Consider the following 23,453-nt stretch of genomic DNA (forward strand, 5'->3'; position numbering starts at 1 on the left):
AAGTTTAGAAAATGGGAAGATCAATTGAATAACATGCAAATGGAAAATCGAAAAATTGTCTGTGAAATACTGCTTCTAAGGCATGATTGGAAATTATTTCTGCATCGAATAGTAACAGGTGAAGAAAAGTGGATTTATTTTGTTAAGATTTAAGCGCCAAATGTCATGGTTATCACTTGGCGAAACCGGTCGATCGACTCCAAGGCCAAATCCTTTTGGTCTCAAGACAGTGGTCGGTGTTTGGTAGGACCAGAATGGGGTGGTGTATTACGAATTGTTGAGTCCTGGTGAGATAGTTAATAGTGATCGATAGCATCCATAAATTGCCTGAAACATGCTCAAGATGTTTAGAAACAAATTACTTTTCGGTACATTTGGTAGTTGCCAATCTCATATCGTCAGCGATTTGGAGTTTGTTTTCGTGTTTTCGAATTCAACCACACTGTTCTTAAAGATCGAAGACGAGTTCCATATATTTGGATTTATCTCGAGGTACTATCTTCCTTCCTTCTTTTGTGGTGTTGGGTGGGCCTGAAGTGAAGCGTTGGTGGCTGTATCGACTCGTTGTTTTTCTATGTTCTCCCCACTACCTGAGGAAATATTGAGAGAGAGAGAGAGTGTGCTGTTAGCCTCCTGAGTGGGTTTTACTTGGACATGTCGTTTATTTGTTGTGTCAGGACTGCATTTTCTTTGCTTGAAACTAGTGTTTTTATCCCCAGTGCTTCCTGGTTTTTGTTTTGTAGGATTTCTATCCTTTCATCCCTTTGTTTGACATCTTGCTCGATATATTACATTCCTCAACAAAGCAATCGCAAGGTATTCGCAGTTTCGAGTTCTATTTCAAGGATCTCATTTTGTGTGATTTCGTGTGTGTGCTGCTTCCTCCACTGACATAGTGTGATAATTGTGGAATGTGCCACTGTGTTTTGGTGATTCGTCGGTGTTCTTTGAAGGGCTTTTAATTTTGGATGTCTCAGATTTTGTTATGTAAACATTTGCAGGTAGCCAAGTATATTGGGATACCGATACTTTGTTATGATGGCGATTTGAGCTTAAGATACCTCCAATCACTTCGAAATCATTCCATATACATCATATCATCATTCCATCATTACCAAAATATATTATGATTAAAGTAAATGTTTAATTTTTACCAGATTCTGCAATTTTTGCTACTATTCTACTCAAAACGATTAATCAATTGGCTACCTCCAGCTTATGGTTTGGTAGAATACGTCTATTCTACGTTTACTTACATAGCCTAAAACGAATGGATGATTAATTCCAATAAAATTTGTATAAAATAAATAATTACCTTTAGTATTACTTAATTGGTTGATTCAGTTTTGTTTAAATTTATGTTAAATATGGATGACATCATTTCACTCTGCTATAGCTATATTATATAGTTTTTCTCTGATAAATGTAATTTTGATGTCAAAGATGCACCAATGGAAGTTCAATTGTTTAAATTTCTGATAAAATTATGAAAATGTCTGAACTTGAACTTCACTTAAGCACTGAGTATACACACATATAACCCAGGAGTTAAAAATCGTTTGGATCTATTAAGAAAAAGCAATAATAAATACAAAAAGTAATTAGAGGAATGGGTAGCATATGAGTTATATAATATCGATCGGTTCTCAAAGCGCATGGTGACTGGAAGTAGAGGATTTACAGCAACGGTTGTAGTTGAAGATCGGTGGATCGACGCAAACGTCCAAGCTAAGATTGATATTAATGAAAGGTTAATAAATTAATTGTCTGAAAGAAATAGCTAAGATAAGAATTTTATTTTATTAAGATAATGCCAAGCCACAAACATAGATTGCTATGTTCTCAAAAAGTTCTGGCAGCTTAGCTGGGAGGTTTTTCACCTTATAGTTCGGATCAAGTCAAGTATTTGTTAACTGTTTCTGTCCATAGTGAATTTTTGGTAGGCAAATTCTACATTTACTTACATAACTTAAAACGAAATGAAGATTAATTGCAATAAAATCTGTATAAAATGAATAATTACTTTTTTATTTACTATTACTTGAAGAAGACCTTTTAGAAGTTCCGGGAGTTTGTCTGGGAGGTTTTTCCACATTATAGTTCGGACCTGGCATCAAGTGATTACTAACTATTTCTGTCCATAGTGAGCTTTTTTTTGGCAAAATGACGTCAAAAGACATTCGACTGCCCTCTTTTTTGACACTTGATACAAGGGCTTCTCTAAGTGTGAAGCTTCTATAAATGGCAACACGTTATCGAACAAAACACCCCATATTTGATCGTCAATCAATTCAAAGCAATAGTAATCAATTCGTACATTGGCTGAGAAGTCCTGGGCGTAACAAAGAAATTGTGATTTTTTTTGTTTAAAATTGGCTTTACTTATCAACCTAATCTTCATCAAGAGCCCCACTATTACTTCAGCACCCTATAACAAATTTCTTCTTTGCAATATGCGATCGCTTCTTTGCAATATCAGTCTTTAAACGCTCCAATATAGCTGTATATTATTCACTGTTGATGGCCCTTCTCTTAGATAGTCGATTATTCTTAGAATATCTAAAATATCGAAGCTAGAACTTTTCGAGTCAATTGTTGTGCTTTCGGGCGTTTTGGACGAGGTTCACCAATTGCTGCACACTCAAATGACGATCGGTTTGATTTCGGAGTCAAGTGATGAGAGTCAAGTCAACAGTGAGCAAACGCGGCACCCACTTTGAACACGTTATTTTGAAATTTCTACGATATTAGGTAAATCACACAACATCAATTTTCGATCATTCAAAACGACTTTGTGGATTTTTTATACTATCTGGTGTTACCACCTCATGTCCACTGCGTTCTGCATCATTGGTGTTTTTACGACAAACCAAAGTTTTATTGTTTTTTTTTTGATGGAGCGGCGGAGTCCTCGTAACACTTTTCAAGTCATTGCTTTGCTTGAATTGTATTTGTTTCCATCAAGTAGCAGTGTAAAATTAAAACACGAAAGAGTTTTTGATCCATTGTTTTGAAAATAACAAAAGTATTGTCATTGTTAGCACAATAACTCACAAACTTATGAGTAGAATATCATGAAATTTTAACAGCTTTCTCTTGAAGGATAGTATTAACTGAAAAAGTGACGAATGCAATAAAGCTAGCGCCATCTATGAGTTAGGCCTGAGGCTTTTCAGGCTATGTGTTATTTTATTACATCTGTCATAATATATTGGAGGTTGATGCGCATTTTATGATATTTAAAAAAGGATATATACAATTTTTACTGAATCGTTACATTATAACTTGCTTATACGATATTTGAAGTCTTTCAGAAAGGAGGAAAAGAAGTGAATTTATGTAATAATGATTTGGTGCAAATTTCTATATCAAGAGTTTTCAAATTAATTACTGATAATGATGATCGGGATGATATAGTAGCTCTAAAGTAGGGGATAATTTACAATAATATATGATTATCGTTTTTCTTTTGTGTTAAAGATGGTAAAATAGATTAAGGGTACCGAATTGTTAATTAGACTATAGTACGGTATCTGATTATTTGTTTTTTGTGTGTAAATAAGAGGTATTATCTAAATATTCTTCAGTGCTTATTTTGTCGTAGAATGAACCGGAGGTTTAAGAATTTTTTGTTTTATCCTTTTTATTTTTTTTTCACCAATTTCGTATATAGATAAATGTATATTTCACAATATTTAGTAATACGTCGATTATTTTGTTCATATTGAATTATGACGACAATTTGGAATATCACATGTTATTATTTAATTTAGATGTAAGCATAATTATCTTTATTTATTATATTCTTTGAATAATGGGAGGTCCTCTATGAGTATCCTGATTAGCATCGACCTTTCGTCTTTTTTTATTCATATCTGTTTTTTCCAAATATCCTGTCATGTGCATTTTCTAATATATCTATATTATTGTCCTTCCTTTCTCTGAATGATTTATTGAACCCTACGCTCCTGACCATACATTTTTATTAGCATATGTCTAAAAATTCTTAACTCTTTTAGCTTTAAATTTGTAATCTTGACATTAGACTCATAAAGCTCAATTCAATATTTCCTCAAATTCAAACAAATAAATATATTTTCCTCAAAGTTTCTGATCACCTTCTTAGTTATTTGATAAGTCCAAAAATAAGTAAAGTTAGTATAAGTCCAAAATTTTCTGAGCATAAATGTTAAAATAACATAAATTCCAAAGAAACTGCGAGGAAAAATGTCGAGAGAATCAGAGAGTATTTATATCAAATCGAGATTCCGCAGATAATATTTTTGCACACAGTTTGCACAGTTTTTGATGAACGTATTAGGTATGAGAAGTGTGCAAATATCATTTTTAAGGAATGTCGTTTTGTTGTCGACTACGTATAGGATCTCATCCTGAATAACAGTTGTAAAGAGACATGATGTTCAACATGAAGCCTTGTAAATATACATCAAATGGTCGATGCGATATTCGTTGAGGCTTTGAATACACTTCACGATATAAGTCGCATTTTGTCGCACCGAAAATGAGTGGTCTGGCAATGGATGCAGAGAAGGCAAAATTATTAACAAATAATGAATATCCTGATTCAAGTAGTTAGGATCAATAATATAAAATCTGTCAGACTCTAAGAGCTTCTCTGAGAAATGTTAGAAATTCATTTATTGTTTGTTATTTATTTATTTTAGTTTATTATGGTTTCGTTTATGTTAATATAGGATTTTCATTTAAATAAAACAGTTTTCAAATAAAATAAAGGTTTTTATTTTAAACCTTATACTTTTTATTATTAAAGGTATTTAATTTAATTACGAACATTCCTTAGCCCTGGTTGTTGAGTATCTGCCAAAAACAAAATACCCAGTTACCAATCCCCATATAGCAGCTATACACAGCCAGGCGTTATATGTCATGAACACTAACATCAAAATATAACTTAAGAATACTTGTACACCTTGAAATAAGGCTTGTATTAAGTGGGATTTGTTGGTTATCTTTGCTCTGAAAAAGGATAATAACATTTATTTATTTATAAAATATAGTAATAATCTATCTAATATGCATCAATAAAATTAATGTTGTCATATTTCAAGTGGTTTAATTGTTAAAATTTGAATGTCCTTTACAAGGAATTAATTTCTAAAAATAACATGTTATCTGATTGTTCTATCTCTAGTTTTAAATGATATGCACATATAGTATTCCAATTGTGTGAAAATGTGTATTTATCTTATCTAATTTATATTGCAATTATGACTAAATTCTTATTAACTTTTCCATAAAATGTTGATGTGAAAATCAACGATACTGTCATTAAATTTTCAATATTATTGCTAAACATGTTTGATACTTACTTGGTGAACGTGACACTGTCATTTGTCGAACTTTGCATTCGTAGTTTTACGTATGTTCTAAAAAAATATGATTAACAAAAATTATGAATGAACTCTAATATATGATACCTGAATAATTTGAAACCTTCATAGCAAAGAGCTATTAAGTAGATAGCTATCATGCTACCTACCAGACCACTAACACTATTAAAGTTCCACCATGTAAAGAAAACTGTACCAGAAGTCTTAAACTTAAGCTACAAAATACCATTATTGACATGACATGTGCAAGGAGAAGCGGACAATTACACGTACAAGCATAACCATACCCATTTTTGCTTTATTTTATTACGGTCGTCGGAAGTGAAAAAGTGATTGAAATCAGTATTTTATTACACTGACTGGAAACTAATCCAATATTGTTGAAGCCGTCTGTGATTTATAATAAACACTTTAGAATTTGGCTGCGTAAAGATAATATTAATTACTGACGGGCTATCTTTGATCAGCTGTTTCTGTTTTTTTTAAGTTAATTTTTAAGATTAGATTTTTAGATTTTAATGTTTATTTAATTGCATAACGAACAATAAGTTTGAAGACCTTTTATTCTACGTTAATTTTCGGAATTTTCGTCAGATATCTATTTATAGTAACTGTGTGATCTGTTGTATATAGATAAACGGTATATTGATGCTGTTTCACAATATTTAATAATATTTCAACACTGGTAAATCTAAAATGAAATTTAAGGGAGTTGTTTTAAATAATATTGTTTGTCGCTACTTACAATTTTTTGTTATTGTGCGATTAAATTACTAATCTAATTTACAGAAGAGATCCTTTTTGGGCCAGATCTGTAATCCTTATAAAAAATGAATTCTTATCCTAACAGGCCATATGTCATTGGTGGAAACAACTATATTTGAAATTGATGTTGATAGTTTGTTGGGCGTAGCGCCTGAAGAAGCAAGTTAATATTACAAAGTGTGTCCCAATGTCTCAGTGTTTCAATTTACATGGGGGTCGATTTTGTTCCTTGTTTAATATTTGTACGGGTTTTAAAGGTTTGATTTCCGTTAAATAGACTTCACTGTAATACAAGATGAAGCGGCTTGTTTCGTTTGAGTTTATGTCCTGTTTTGACCATGGCCTTACTATAAGTAATTACTGCTATATCTCCACAACTTGATTCCGTTGGTCCATCTATATTTTAGAAATTCCTTGATTAACAGCTACTTGTTATATACGGATAATTGAGGTTTATTTCCAATTAAGCAATACTTTATCCGATATTACAATTTTAATTTTTTAATTTTTAATATGTTCTTTCAATGGAGTTTCAATGCACCGATATTTTACATTAGGATTGTACCTAGATGAGATGACATTATTCTTTGTTACTGATTTAAGTGTGGTTTATGAGTATATATGATTTTCTTTCGTTAACTTTTATTCTCAATGCCTGTGTACAGTTATTTATATTGTCCGTTCCTGTTGTTGAATTTTCGAATTTTTTCTTATTGTATTCATAAGTATTATTAAAAATATGGTGGTGGTATTTGCATTTGTCGTAAATGTGTAAAGTAGGTAAAGAATTCACTTTTTTATGTTTCAACTCTAGATTATTTTGCTGTAGAGTAGATTTATTTTTGGTTGACTTTAAACAAACATTCTGCTTGTGGCGTAAGAGTTTAAAACTTCGGTGCGTTGCCTTTTTGGGCTTATGGATGAGTTCCAAATGCTAAATCTGGTGGAAGGTGGTGGTTTGACAACTGGTTTTCAAATACTTTAGCACTTACTGTACTTACAGTAGCTGCGAAATAGATCTGTAGGATTGTGAGAAGAAATTTCATATCGTGTGACCGGAAAAAAAGTAAGCAATATGTTTTTGTTTTAAAATAAAAAGCATGCAATATTAGCAACACTAATTTATTGATCAATTTGTTGATTACCCTGGAAAGGTACAGTTGTGAGACAGTGCAAAATAAGAAAGAAATTAACACATTAGAAATAATATCCAAGTGCTATAATAGCAAAATTGTGTTAATATAGTAAAATATTTGGAAATGACACTAGTTACAAAGCTAAGTTAGAAAGCTTATGTGAAGAAAATTGTATTAGCTTTTTACAATTTAATTCCATTAACACACAATAAAGTACTTCTGTATAAACACATATTAATTTACGATATTTTAATATATCATTATGCTAAGAAGAGAGGACAGCTAAAAGGGGATAATGTAAATTGGAGGTAATTTCAGTTTAGCATATGTGCATTTTCTTTTATTTGAATTAATAGTCTGATGGCACCAGCGCTCACTTGGCAAGCTCTACGCAAGCGCGTATTGAAAATTTTGTGTTGAAAATTTTAGTCTAATATATTTTTTTTTGTGTATCGTTCCGCGATGAAGAAATTTAGCCCCATGAAATTTAAAAGTAATAATTAAACATGTTACAATAGTAAAGGAAGTGCTGTTGTAATTTTGTTTAGTGAGTAAATAAAAACTGTAAAATATCATTAGGGTGTTACTGATGATTAATGTTATATGTTTTGATTATTCGTTTCAAGTGACCTCTTACTAGTAATACTTCATATATAAAAGAAAAATTAAATCATTACTAAAATATAAATAAATCATGAATGAAGTAAATGTCCAATTAATATCAATTACTGTAATTTTTGGTACTACTTTTGATAGACAAACTCTAGTAATGAATCGGCCACTGAAGTGATTAGCTTTTGGTTGACGTATTGTACCTTTACGAACCTAAAACGAATGGATGATTTTGAAATAACAAATTTTGAATTAATATTTTGAATTAACAAAATGTGTATAAAACTTATAATTACCTGTAATATTAGTTCTGGTATAATTGTATATTATTTCTCTAATACCTTTTGCGAAGTTTTATTTGAACTTACTTACTTACAAACTTTAAACAAATTTTATTTCTTGCTTCTTGTTGTCATTTTGGAATCTGCAGCTATATCGGGGTGAAATTTTGGCATAGGTTGACTTCTATTTGATGTCTTTAAAAAGTTTCGTTGCAAAATTGGCGGTTAATATTCCCACTATAAAAAAAATGGATGCTATTTGGATATCTTAACCTTACATTCCGTATTTACCTTTGTTCTTCCATATTTTAGAACCAGCATCACGTTAGACAAAAAGCAAAACACATTAGAACAAAAATAAAACAACTATACTGGTTAGTCGGAAGATACTCTCAACTTCAATCAAAAATCAAAAAAATCTAAAATCAAAGAGGTTGATCTATAATACAATTATAAAGCCAATTTGGACCTATGGGGTGCAAATATGGGGTTGCACTAAAAATTCAAATCAGTTAGTCATACAGCGCTGTCAAAACAAGGTTCTTCGATTAATTACCAATGCCTATCGCTATGTAACCAATGAAGAATTGCACGATGACCTGGAAATCAAATGGATTTGCGAAGTTGTGCAGGATTTCGCCTTGAAACACGAAAGAAGATTACTAAATCATACTAACGTGGAAGCAATACAACTGCTGGGCAGCGCGCAGGATGTCAGGAGATTGAAACGAACAAAACCATACGAACTTGAGTGAACATTTAGTGTGTACTATTAGTGTAAACTATAGCTATAAGTTAATAATTAATAAATAATTATAATTTTATAACTGAGGAATACATTCTGACGTATTTTCTCTCACTCGTCTTGCTTGTTAATTAATCCAAGTACATAGGAAAAGTAGTAATAAATTAATTGTAAATTAAGATTGTACTAAGCGTATCTAATAAAGATATTATAAAAAAAAATATTTCAAAACCAATGTATGTTATAATACTAAGAATAACACAACAATTTAATTATTATTGTTAAAAATTTGTTGATGCACCACAAAATTTAAATATTCTAGATAATTTGTTTTCACCCGATCAACGGTTAATTTAAAATGGCTGATTATACACATAGAGAAATAGAGATTTAACTTCATAGGAAATTTTGGCGAAATTTTTCGCGACGTCCAACATGTAGATGTCGCTATCTTTAACATATTACTTGTTTTATTTGCTATGCTATGATCCGCGACGGGATTGGTTCATTTCGTTCTACGGTTTGTTTGTTTTGTACGTCATTTTTAACGTGCCCTATATAGAAAACAGTGCGGTTAGATTTTTATAACGTATATATTATTAAATAATTATTATATAAAATATTTATTTTATTTTATTAGTAAATACAAGTGTTGTGTGCCCGGATGCACAGATAGTGAGGTGCATCATCGTTTTCCGTTAAATAAGTACCCGGCGATCTTTAAGAAATAAGTAGAAAACATTACAAATCCTAAACTGGTTGGGTTCATGAAACAGATGAAACAGATTTATGATCGTTACCATGTAGTACATACTTTAAGTACTTATGAACAATTTAGTGATGGCGAAAATAATACCACAAGCCCAGAATATGTACAAATGGAAGTGGATCAAAATCAAAAGGTAGATTGAAGGAGTCAATCACAATTCTGTTCATAATTTTTACCATTAATTTCTAAACTGTCTTACTTTATTTGTAGTGCCTATTTCTATCGTTCCAGACCCACTATCAAGGTGTTCGAAGCAAGTATCATCAACATTTGAACAAACTACAGAAGGTAATGGTAAAGTTTATATTCATTCAGCCAGTATCCCCCCTTCTGCTCATTCTTACCTTTAATTACTTGACTCTATAACTTCAGTCCAAATGTTCCTATAAGAACAAACAATGTTTTAAGTTGTACCGTAGTATACATCTCAAGTTATTTTAGTAGAATAGGCTTCCTTATGTTCGACTCTAAACAATCTGGCTATAATATATGATTTTCATAGTTTAGTGTTTTGTTTCGGTAACATTTTCTGTAGCTTATGAAGGCCGACACGAACCTTATCGGTTTAAAGGCTTGTGTTTCATCTAAGAATATAGCTGAACAAACCTTTTTTGCTCTATAGGCTTTTTGAATTAGATCTATTTTTCTATAAACTTGTTCAATTGTTGAATGTTTGTTAATAAACCCGAAGTGGCGTGTAATAGGTAATAGGTTTTTTTCTATCTATAATAGGATTTATTCTTTTTATTAGCAGTTTTTCAAATACCTTAGATATTACTGGTAGCAGCGAGAGTGGTCTATAGGCTATTATGTCATTTGACGATTTTTCAGGTTTTTGAATAATAATAATTTCAGCCATCTTCCAAAGGTCTGGGACATGTGTTAGTCGAAGTGCCTCGTTGATCAAGTTGGTGAATTTTATAATTCTCTTTCTTGATAATTTTTGCAGCAATTGTCCTTTTATTAAGTGACAGCTAGGTGATTTCTTTGAATTAATGTCAAATTTTATAATTTTGGTTGTTTTTTTCGACGTGACTAACTGGATCGTTGAATTTTCGTAATCTAACAGGTCATTTGAAAAGTCCCCAGCCGAAAAATACAGTTGAATTAAAAACTTGATTTGATGCCGAGTCTCCGGACACTGCCCCAGGAAAATCAACCATCGAGGATTGACTTGCTAAGTTTAGACGTGACGAGGTTATCGACGAAAAAATTTAAAAAATCCACAAACATAAATGATTTTGAATAACCGTAAATTGGAATTGAATGAAATATCAGACACTGTAAAGATATCAACTGAACGTGTACATCATATCATTCACGAATATTTCGGTTGAATTATTAAAATTATTAATATATGTTGAATGGTTAAATTTTATGGTTAAATTATGTTGAATAAAAAAAACGAATTTTGCCCAAAAACGTGTTTTACTACGGTAGGCCGGGGACTTTTCAATTGACCTGTTATGTTCGGCAAATTATAGTCAGTATCAGTTTTGTTTGGTTTGAAGTTTTTTTTTTAGCGAATAATCAGGTTTCTTTTTATATGTATTACCATTTTCAACCTTTGAGTTAAATTGTTTAAAATATTTTTATATTCGGGTGTTCTGATTTTGTTAGCATTTTTTGTTATAAATATGCCATTTTTATAGATTTGTTACAATAAAGTTTCAAAAAATGTTTACATTTAACTTTACAGCGCCTTTTTCACTTTAGTGCTGCTATGAACCCAAATTTGCCCATATGGAGGGAGCATCCTTGTTACAGTTTAAAACAACAATTTTACAACTTGTCAATTCCTCCCTTAAATATCTATCGAACCTAAACTTTCTAGTTAATTTTTATGAGACTATGTTTTGCTTAATTATATATAGGTCTGATATATCAGACTAAGACTATAAGGTTAGTAAAAATCACTAACTTTGATGTTTAACATGCACGTCGAACCACGTTCTCGGCATTAAGCCTACCGACTCGCGAGTTGCCAACATGGAGAATATCCAAGAAGACATCCTTTACTGGTGTGACTGGGATCATTTTCCTTGTTGGATCTAGCATGCTTACCTAAGGACCATCACCAATATACAGTTACAATGATGCTCCAGCAGGATTCGAACCCAGGGCTACTACAACAGCAGGGGGACCGACCTGTCTAATTGTAATAGATAATATATGAAACGGAACTACATTAAAAAAAATTGAAATAAACACGGTTATGTAATTTTTTAAAAATGTATTGGCTAGATTATAGAAATAAAACAAAAGTGTGCTAGTATATTTTTAGTTTAATTTTTAGAATATATTTTAAACTAAGAACAATGGTCATCATTTACATTGCTTGATATTGTGTTCCAACCAAAGGCGAAGTATCCAAAAACTAATCCAAGCACTGTAGCTATACATAGCCAGGCATTGTACGTCATAAATATCAGCATAAGAAGGTAACTTACGGTCACTTGTATCGCTTGTAGGAACGTCTGTATCAAATGCGATTTACTTAGTATCGTTACCCTATAAAAAGTATTAGCAACATTTAATATATTATTTAAGTTTGAATTATAAAATTATGTATTTATAAATATCTATATAGCAATGAAGCTCATTGACTGATTTTATTTATTTTCTCATTGTGAACGTTTCGTTGTTCTGTTTGGATTCAACGTATCGAACCTGTTTTGTATTATTGCCCATACTACAATATCATTCAATTATTTAGGTGTTTTAACCATTTTATCTTTTATTTATCAAATATGTGGTTTTAATATATTGTATCTTGTGTCATAAAGATTAGAAAGCTGATGTCGTATACAAAGCAGACGTCTTAGGAATCGACTATTCTTTATGTTTCTGGTACTGTAACTGTCAATAAGCGCTGTATTGATTTTGTTGATTTCGTTTTCGAGGTATAATAAACCGATGGTGATATTGAAACCATCTGGAAAAGTCTGGGTAGAAGAAGAAGCTGGATGTACGGGTGCAACATGAGTTAAACTAAAAAAACCCCATAGACATAATTTCCATTTGAGAATTGCTGCTGAATCGGGATAAACTCGACCAACTTCTGAAGTTTATGGCAAGATCTAGGGAAAAGGAACGTGGTTGAAGTGGACAAGCTAAATTGACAGAAATTAAAGATTTGCTGTGTGCTGGTAGTGGACATCTGGATCGCCTGAGGGAAGCAATTACCTAGCAGTAACTAACTTTGGCCATTAACAAAGGAACTGTGTTTCAAAACTGCCAGAAACATTTTCCGGACTCTCGTTCCGGACGTAGCGTGCGGACCTAACATCAAGTGATCACCTGTTTATCTCTGTAGCGGATTATTATGATGGTGAAAAATTGTTAAATAAGAAAACCTTGTAAAAATCGACTGTTTTTTTGAAATTAGATAAACTTCTATAAGAGAAGCATAACGAAATTATCTTTAAAATGGCAATACTATAATGAAGTTATCAAACAATACTGTATACGATTGACCTAGATGGGATCATTATGTCGCAAGTGTCCCATTTTTGCTAAAATAATACATTTATTGTTACCGTACCTATTATCTATATGTTTTTAAAATTTTTTACAAAAAATATTGCTTTGATGATATTTTGAGAATCTGAATGTGTACTTTATCGCCTGTGAATAAAATCATATATTATAGGGATCCTACTATAAATTTTAAAACTTTAGTTAGCATTTTTACCCTTGGTTTAATTTTTAGTTGATTAAATTTAGGCGTCCACTGCGTTCACCGTCTTCGGTGCTCATTTCATCACTTCTAAACTTAGCATACCAATCATCGATGGTTGATTTTCCAGGTGAAGTGTTCTGAAACTCGGCATCAAGCCAAGTTTTTGCTTCAACTGTATTTTTTCTCTTCAAAAAGCAATATTTCTTCAACACGCGAAATTCCTTTTTATCCATTTTTTGACGAAAATAAAAGTTGCTTCACTGAAAATGCTATAGTTCACAAACTAATGATCCGACAGCTGTCAATTTTATACACGCAACTGTTGAGGGTTAAGGCTAGCTAAAACACATATGGATTTAATACTAGTAGCGCCAACTATGTGCCAGGCCGGGGTCTTTTCAATTGACATGTTAACATGGGTTTCACTTTCATTCATTGAATATATTCTTAATCTATAGATTAATTTATCAACAGTCTGATAACTAGTCTTTTTGTGTGTGACTGTTTTATAGGACTAATTACAATTTTTTCATTTTTAATTATAATAATTAATGGGTTAAACTGGGCATTAAAATGATATTGCAATATGACAAAGGATCTGCAAGATATATTGAAATGAATTAATATATCCCCCAGAGTTTTCTTCTTGTGTTTATAAGTTTTTGAAAGATTTGAAGGTTTTCATAATACATGTTTTGATTGAGCAAACATTCTATTCTTGAACGTTCGATAATTTCAAAAGATATAATTCAATATATGAGAGAACGATAGGAAGAAGTAGTGGCTAATAATTCATAATAATTAAAAAAAAACATCATATTTGGCATTATAAATTTGAAGATTTTGATCTTATCGTATTTCATTATATTTGCGTATGCTCTCATAGAAATATTCTTTAAATTATTGATTTCCTTCCTATAAAAACTTGATTATCATTAGTCAGCATTTTTTATAGTTATAATAATAGTTAGTTTGTTATATATATGTCCAATTGAATGGCTCCTATAATAAATAAATTATAGTACTTACTTAGTGAATCTGGCTTCCCCAGCTCCCCTGTTTCCATCCCTGATGCTTTCTGTTCTTTGTCTGAGATACTCTCTGGAAGAACACAACTGATTTTGATTATGTAACAGGCTCCATATAATATATCCGGTACAAACCTATAGAATTTCAAAGCTTCATATGCAAATGCCAGTATAAAAATGATCACCATCGAACCAATTAGACCACCAACGGTTTGAAATTTCCACCATTTGAACAAAACAGTGCATGATTTGGAGAACTCAAACTACAATATAATTAATATACATTTAGGTCATTAAAACGAGAAATAATACTCTAAAAATAGACTTACTGTCATTTGCATACCCATTTTCAAATAGGGTTTTATTCAACGGACGAAAATAAAATTTCTGGTGTCAGTAAATAATCGTGTACGATGATTTTATTTATATTAATGGCTTTAAAATACGATAGCAGTGATAGAACATCCATCGTATCTCATTTATCGTTATCTGTTATCGTTAAACCTAGATTATTTTAAGTAGTGATTGTATTATGTCGAAGTTTTGTTTTAGATTTCATCTTCTGGTAATTTTGTAGTAATTATACGATTATTTTGTCGATTTAAAATATTAAAATTATTGATTTATTTCCAAGATCAAACAAAATTGTTACATGTCGCTTAACAAAAAATATACCCTGATTACTGGTATGTATTCTTTCTTGTTGACCTTGAGGCTGCAGTGTGGTTTTTTTCGAACATATCGAATTTGATTGCGAATATTTATAAAATCACTTGTATGGTTAATTGTTATTGTTTGTTAGTGTAAATAATAGTGACAATTCATTATTGTAGGTTGGTAGAAGGTGAAGAATTAATTTCTATTGAGCACCTGTAGTGACAGTCAAATCAAAGTAAATAGTGTCTCAAAAATGAGACGAGTTAAACTATTTAATGTTGATGTATTGGCGATTTTGTATTAGCATCATATAACAGGTCAATTAAAAACTCCCCGGCCCGACACATAGATGACGCTACTAGAATTAAATCCGTATGTTTCTTAGTTAGTCCTAACCCGCAAAAGATGCGTATATAAATTTGGCAGCTGTCGGCATAGCATTTTGAGTGAAGCAACTTTTGTTATGGTGAAAAAAATGGATAAAAAGGAATTTCGCGTATTGATAAAACATTGCTTTTTGAAGGAAAAAAATACAGTTGAAGTAAAAACTTGACTTTGGACACTGCCCCAGGATAATTAACCATCAAGGATTGATATGCTAAGTTTAGATGTGATGAAATAAGCACCGAAGACGGTGAACACAGTGGAACCCCAAAAGACGTTTTTACCGAGGAACACATTACAAAAATCCACAGAATGATTTTGAATGACCGTAAATTGAAATTGAATGAAATAGCATAAACCCTAAAGATGTCAACTGAATGTGTACATCATATAATTTACGAATATTTGGGTATGAGAAAGTTCACAAGCTCACTTTTAACCAAAAACAACGACTGGTTGATGATTTGAAGCAGTGTTTGAAAATGATCAAGGGTAATAAACCCGAGTTTTTGCGTCGATATGTGACAATGGATGAAACATGGCTCTATCATTTCACTCCGAAGTCCAATCGACAGTCATCCGAGTGGACTGCACACGATTAACTCGCTCCAAAGCGTGGGAAAACGCAACAGTCGGCTGACAAGTGTATGGCATCTATATTTTGGGATGCGCATGGAATAACTTTCATTGACTACCTTGAAAAAAAAAGGACCATCAACAGCGACTATTACATAGTGTTACTGGACCGTTTGAAGGACGAAATCGCCGAAAACGTCCGCATTTGAAGAAAAAGAAAGTGTTGCTTCACCAAGACAATGCACCGTGTCAAAAATCCATGAATTGGGCTTCGAATTACTTCCTCGTCCACCGTATTCTCCAGATCTGATCACAGCGACTATTTCCTGTTGTCAGATCTCAAAAGAATACTCACTGGGAAGAAATTTTCGTCGAATGATCGCGTGATCTACGAAACTGAGGCCTATTTTGAAGCAAATGACAAATCGTACTACTAAAATGATATCGAAAAGTTCGAGGGTCTTTATAATCAGTATATCACCTTTGAATTAAGTTGAATAAAAAACAATAATTTTGCCAAAAAATGTGTTTTACTATGATAGGTCGTGGACTTCTCAATTCACCTGTTACTATGTGTTATTTGCGGTAAGTTTTTATGTTAACATATTGGCTGTCAAAATTCCCGACACTATAGATTTCTGCGTCACAAATAATATTGTTAATAAAATATGTAAATCTGAGTCATGCTTTGATTTATCATCCGATCATTAGTCATATTAACCATTAATTTAAATATTACCAAAAAATCTAAACATAATACATAATACGAAAACTAACTTGATATTGTTACTTGTAGAGAAAAACTGTAGCAATAACAATATATAACAATAATAATAAAAACATACAAGGTGCAGCATGATGTTCAACCCTTAGTAGCGCAGTGTATCAAAAATGTAACTTCATGTCATCAAAAAAAATCGCAGAAAAAAAGGAAACTGCGAGGAATCTAGCAATAAGCAAGAACAGAAGAAAAAAGAAAAGAATCAACAAGTCAACAAAAGAAATGACAGAACTAATTAATAGTGAACGAAACAAAGGAATACAAAAATATTTAGGAAACGTACCGCCGACTGATGCAACGGAATACTCTCTCTGGAAAATAACAAGAAAGATCAAAAGGCTCCAAGAAAACAATAAGCGTAGTGATCATACGTCGGCCAGGAATGACAAAGAAAATGCGCATGGTTTTTCTGCATCACTAAAAATCTATTTAAACCAATCCTGTGCGATTGTGTGTGCATATTCATAGATGAGGAAACAATTTAGCTGACTTCCTTAACACTCCATTTTAAATGGATTTACCAGACATATAATTTACTGTTAGGGAAGTAAAGTGAACAATAATTATTAAATAATGATGGCAATAATTCCATGGTTGTATAACGTCACGCACCTAGATCTCCACTTCGATCGATGGTTTGGTTGGCATTCTCAAATCCAGAAAGCAATCCAGAAAGGTTCGGGGATAGCAAACCTGCTATCTTTTCTGATCTGCCCTTCTAGAAGACTTTTCCATCAAATGCTTATTTTACAAGATGTTAATTCGATTCGTACTCCTCTACGGATATAATGTCTAATTCAAGTTTGTTACACCCAATCAGGTGAAACGGCTTTAAGTTTTCCAAAATAAGCTCGTCACTAGAATCTGAAATGCTCCATGGTTTGTTAGAAATAATTAAATTCATAGGGAAACTGATACTTCAGAAATCAAGCACTTTATATCTCAATCATTCCACAAATAACAACTCAGCTGAAGTTCTTCTGAAAACATGCATTTCACAACTTATTTGTATACCATAAAAATCTAGAGTCAGTTCGTATTACAAAAAAAATATAGATTATTAAAAATTAAGAGTTACGTGGTTTCAAAGATTTTAAACAATGAACAAAAAGGATTATTAGGTTTATACAATGCTAAGAATGGAAATTACTAGGAGCACATTTAAAATATACTTTTCTCAAAGTTATCAATATTTTTATTCTCAACAATTATTAACTTGACCTTTCTATATATCTTATGTTGTTTTTTCTTATAAAACCATATTATTTAAAGATATTATTTTATCTAAATAAACAATTACCAATTATAGATAAGGTTTTGATCCAGATACCGTCACTATTCAATTGATAATTAAAATATATGTTCAATTAATTATGTATTCTGTGTAAATACTGCACATGTAGAAACTCATGAATAGGCCTGATGACGGTAATCAAAAACCTCATTAATCAGTAACATATTGTATTTATCTAATTAAATCGGATTAATAAATTTATAAAAATGCATTTATTTTCATACTAAGGTCGAGATTGATATTTTATTTGATAAGATATAACCATAAAATACATCAACTCACTATAATAAATTGAACGCCAATATCAGTTATTTACGTCAGTGTTCAGTCACTGATGCCATAGTACTAATACATATAGCATACAATAGGGTTGGTAACTTTCGGCTGAAATTGATTATCGACTGTTTAGTATTAACTACTTTTTACTGTCGACTGTTTCAGTCGGTATTTTTGGTTCGACTGATTTTATTACATTTTACCAGTGACTGTTTCAGTCGATTTTGTTACTATTTACTATCGACTGTTTCTGTAATTCTTTTAGTTACTATTTTTGGTCCTACTTGTTTTATTAGACTGAATTTTAACGTTCTGGCTCTGTCGTCCTAGCCGCGACCTTGACAAAAATGTACCCAATTTATGCTTACATGGATTTATATGTAATATATGTAGATTTATGATTTTTTTGCTTCTAAATAACAATACATCGTATATTAATACAATTAATCAATGTTGTTAATGCAATAGGGTAAAAATATTAAAATTGGGAACGATACATAGTAACAGTAATAAAAATTTTGACTGTTTTTATGGCAATTATAGGTAATATTTTGATTGCTCTCACGATTTCTGTTAAAAAATATTTGCATTTAATAATACATAAAGCATTTATATCATTTCATTAAGATCATTTTTTTAATTACGTCCTGGATTACCTTTTTTTCTATGATTAGATATATGTTTAATTTTTATTTAGTATTTAGGGTTATTATACATCTTTAGTTTTTAGGTTTTGTTTAAGCTCTATTGTATTGTCTATATTTATTATAGTATATTATTTAATAATAGCAATTAACACATTAAAATACAATAAAATATTTTTGGGGTATTATTCCATTCGATAGAAAAATCTCATTCCTTTTTACAGAATATTCAGATATAAATTTATTTCTACTTATAATTATTATAGTAGTATTCAGTAATTATTTTTTTCCTTCTTTCCTTTAAAGTTAGTTCGTGAAGGAATTTATACATCTCCGTTTCACTTATACTAATTACCCTTATACTTATACTAAATACCGTTGGAAAATATAACCACATATGAAATTAACTGCCTCAAGCAATTATCTCCCGCCTTTTCTCTCTCACAATTTATATAGGAAAGGATTCGTACATCTTCGTCTGACATCACGAATTGAAAAAAAAATAGTCGAACCATCCATTTGACTTAACATAATAATTACTATTTTCAGTCGCTAGTTTTTTGACAATCGTCTGTTTCGTCTGTTTTGCGACTGAAACTGACTGAAAACAGTCGATAGTTCGCAACGCTAGTATATAGTATAACACATGCGCTGAAAAGTTCCGAACGTAACAAAGAAAACGCGTTTTTTGTATGTTTTACTTTGGCTTTATTCATCAACGTAATCTCCATCAAGAGCCACACAATCATTTCCTCGCTCTAACATTTCAATACCATTTTGTAGAACGATTTACCTTTTCCCTTAAAATAGGCTTTTCACCAGTTGCTGTTCGAGCAGATGACGATCGTTTTGATTCCATAGTGAAGTGACGGATCCATATTTCATTCCTTGTTACACATATCGATGCAAAAATTCGGTTTGTGATTGTTGAATCGGTTTGTTACGTTTAAACATGACCAAATACTGCTCAGGAACATCAACACGTTTCTGTTTTTGGTCAACAGAGAGCAAACGCGGCACCCACTTTAAACGGAGATTTATCATAGTCAAATTCACATGCAATAAAAAACCAACACGTTCTTTTGATATCTTTTCGATGTTAGCTAACTCACGCAACTTCATTTTTCGATAATTCAAAACGATTTTGCGATTTTTTTTGATGTTTTCCGTTGTTACTAACTCATTTGGACCTCCACTGCGTTCTGCATCATCGGTGTGTCTACAACCACGCCTGAAGTCAGCAAACCAACGTTTCACTCACGTTGTTTCTGATGGAGTGGTGTCCTTATAACACTTTTCAAGCCATTGCTTGAATAGGTTTGATGAAGCTAATCAGAAATCTCAACAATCAGAAAAATATTGTATTTATTTAATTAAATCGGATTAATAAATTTATAAAAAATCATTTATTTTCATATTGAGGTCGAGATTAATGACTTATTTGATAAGATATAACCAGAAAATACAGCAACCTACTATGTTATATTAAACGCCGTTCTCAGTGATTTACGTCAGTGCTCACTGTCTGATGCCATAGTACTAATGCATATAGTATATAGCATAATACATGGGCTGAAAAGTCCCGGGCGTAACAAAGAAAACGTATTTTTTTATTCAAAAATGACTTTATTCATCAACGTAATCTCCACCAAGAGCTACAAGATCATCCAGCGCCGCTCTAACATTCCAATACCAATTTTGTAGAACGATTGACTTTTTGCCTCAAAATAGGTCTCAGTTTCAGCGAAATTTCTTACTGGTGAGCATTTTTTTGAGGTCTGCGAATAGCCATTAATCGCTGGGAACCAAATCTGGCGGATACGGTTGATGTGAGAGCAATTCGAAGTTCAATTCATGTAGCTTTGCCAATGTTTTAAGTGACTTATTGTCAACCGTGGGTTGTCTTCATGAAACAACATTGTTTTCTATGATATATGCAGTCGTTTCTGTGCAATTTCGGCCTTCAAACGCCATATAATATTCAATGTTGATGGCATTTCCCTTCTTAAGATAGTCGATGTCGTACACCATGCACATCCCAAAATACCGAGGCCATAATCTTTCCAGCTGATTGTAGTGTTTTCAGGCGATTTAGATGAGGTTCACCAGTTGCTGTCCACTTGATGGATCCATGTTTCATTCATTATCACATATCGACGCCAAATTGTGGTTTGTTTCGTTTAAACATGGCCACTGTTCAGAATAATTAACACGTTTTTCTTTTTTTGGGTCAACAGGGAGCAAACGCGTGGGTGTCGCGTGAATGGAACTTTCTCATAGTTAAATGCTCGTGCAATATAAAACCAACACGTTCTTTTAATATCTTTACGATGTTAGCTAATCCGCGCTACTTTTGCTATTCGATCATTCAAAACGATTTTGTCGATTCTTTTGTGATGTTTTCTGGTGTTACCACCTCATTTGAACCTCCACTGCGTTCTGCATCATTGGTGTCTCTACGACCACGTTTGTTCAACGTCTTATTGATTTCTCTGATGGGGGGGAGTCCCTATAACACTTTTCTAGCCATTGCTTCGCTTGAGCGGTATTTTTTCCTTTAAGAAACAGTGTAAAATTAAAACACGAAATTGTTTTAGATCCAATTGTTTTGAAAATAACAAAATTAGTGTCACCCTTAGCACAATAAATCAAACTTATGAGTAGAATATCATGACATTTTAACAGTTTTTTTGAGGGCTAGTAGTAAGTGTAAAAACGGTGAATTTAATAAAACTAGCTCCATCTATGTGTTAAGTCCAACATTTTTCAGTCCATGTATTATTTCAAATCGTCACTCGATAAATATAAATTATTTGTTTGTGTTTTACATAATTTACTTTTTTTAAAAACAGGGCCGAAAAAAAGCCATTGTAAATCATGGCAGAAAAATGTGGTCACGGAGTATTACGCCTTCCTCTCAATAATTGCATATATAAACGTATTGAACTGATATGAGGGTGGCAAATAATTATTATAATATATATGCTAGTCGTTAGGGAAGAAACATTGTCCACAACAACACCTTCAATTGACAAATGGTGAAATCGTCAACAAGTGTTAAATAGATTGGAAATTAACAGTTTAGTAGTGACTTGGACAATGACTCAAATAGTGATAGTTACTGAATGAAAACTATCATGAATATGATTCGCTTATGACCCAATACTGTTACTAAATGAGAAAATATAGAGGAAATCCTTAGAATTTTGCAAGAACAATGTAGACAGGCACAGCAGTAACAGAAAGAAAATGTTAAAATAAATATACTTGATAAGATTATTTTTGTTTTATTATTTTATGTCAACTGAAAGTTAAAGTTGTGGTGTTATAAATTTTGATGGCTTGAGTTCACTATTATTTTGGACAGACTAATAGCAATTTCAGTAAAACCAATATAAAATAATAAAATTTTGATACGTGCTGTTTGAACAATTGAAGTTGGTTCTACGAGGTACTAAGGTTTATAAAAATTATTATGTGGCATCAATCTTATAAATTATGTGTATACATTTGTGCTCACTATTAAATAATAGATATCTTGATAACTGGGTAGGTACACTCCAATCATAAACTAGAAATGAAGTGATTTCTGAAGATTACATTACCCATTACTATTTCATTGTATTTCAGTAGTAGCAGATTTAGATAGAAATCAATTTTATCCGAAAAGAAAAGAACTTTGATAAAAACATTCTTTTGAATAACCTTATTTTTATTTTAAGGTATTTTAAGACTATTTAGGTATTTAAAGGATATTTAAGTATATTCTTTTGAACAGCGATTACGTTGAAAGATATGTATATATTTATTTTATATATAGATAATATATTTTACACAAGCAAATGTTTTTTGTTCTTGTCAAGCGTATGCTTTTGTTGTATATCACTACTCACTACTTACAGCCATTGTCATCATAGACGATCCATCACTATCCGAATGCGAGTTATGATCCATTTGTAAACGTTTCTTTAAAATATGTTCACTTACTATATCACGTTAAGTTTATTATATTATATTCAGTTCAATAATAAACAAGAATAACGTAAAGCAAATAACGCACTGCTATCTGTATAGAAACACGACTAAGGTTTAACATTTTACAGGTACGTAATTTGCGATAATGAAAACTATACATTTTATTTGTATACTGCTCGACATTATAGTGTGAGTTCCTTTTCAAAGCAACAATGGTTTTTTTCAAGCTCATTGAATAACTAATAATTAAAATTATATTAATAATAGTAATAATTTTGTCTGATTTAAATAAATATGTTTCTCATGTAAAAGAAGAACTTTCTGTGGCATATTATACCTGGAGATAAGAAGTAAATGTACTTACGACAATACTAAATAAAAAAATTCATTCAATTCATGGTCATAAAGTTTTTCTGTGCATATAGTAGGATCAGCAATGTGTAGTGTATATACAAGCTACTAAAGCCGATTGAAAC

The 23,453-nt window shown here is 31.6% G+C and overlaps 2 protein-coding genes across 4 annotated transcripts; both read right to left on the minus strand.

Moving 5' to 3' along the window:
• Positions 1 to 4,737: 4,737 nt before the first annotated feature.
• LOC143195097 (high affinity copper uptake protein 1-like) lies at positions 4,738 to 5,794 on the minus strand. The gene is made up of 4 exons (XM_076401955.1): positions 5,646 to 5,794; positions 5,460 to 5,587; positions 5,352 to 5,408; positions 4,738 to 4,998 (listed from the first exon to the last, which is right to left on the minus strand). Exons 1-4 carry the CDS (start codon positions 5,661 to 5,663, stop codon positions 4,806 to 4,808), a joined length of 396 nt encoding a protein of 131 aa, XP_076258070.1. The 5' UTR covers positions 5,664 to 5,794; the 3' UTR covers positions 4,738 to 4,805.
• Positions 5,795 to 11,947: 6,153 nt separating this feature from the next.
• On the minus strand, positions 11,948 to 23,077 carry LOC143195474 (high affinity copper uptake protein 1). 3 transcript variants are annotated; one of them, XM_076402664.1, is made up of 4 exons: positions 22,903 to 23,077; positions 14,526 to 14,653; positions 14,392 to 14,463; positions 11,948 to 12,191 (listed from the first exon to the last, which is right to left on the minus strand). In XM_076402664.1, the coding sequence occupies exons 1-4, from the start codon at positions 22,954 to 22,956 to the stop codon at positions 11,990 to 11,992; spliced, it is 456 nt and encodes a 151-aa protein (XP_076258779.1). In that variant the 5' UTR covers positions 22,957 to 23,077; the 3' UTR covers positions 11,948 to 11,989. The 3 variants fall into 3 exon arrangements, with proteins under 3 accessions (XP_076258779.1, XP_076258782.1, XP_076258781.1); XM_076402667.1 differs by having other exon boundaries at positions 14,392 to 14,477; XM_076402666.1 differs by lacking the exon at positions 22,903 to 23,077 and adding an exon at positions 14,720 to 14,879.
• Positions 23,078 to 23,453: the final 376 nt, after the last annotated feature.

Source organism: Rhynchophorus ferrugineus, unplaced genomic scaffold (genome assembly GCF_030347505.1).
Source record: "Rhynchophorus ferrugineus isolate W39M unplaced genomic scaffold, kcgeb_rfMv2 rfM4, whole genome shotgun sequence".
NCBI classification, from domain to species: domain Eukaryota; kingdom Metazoa; phylum Arthropoda; class Insecta; order Coleoptera; family Curculionidae; genus Rhynchophorus; species Rhynchophorus ferrugineus.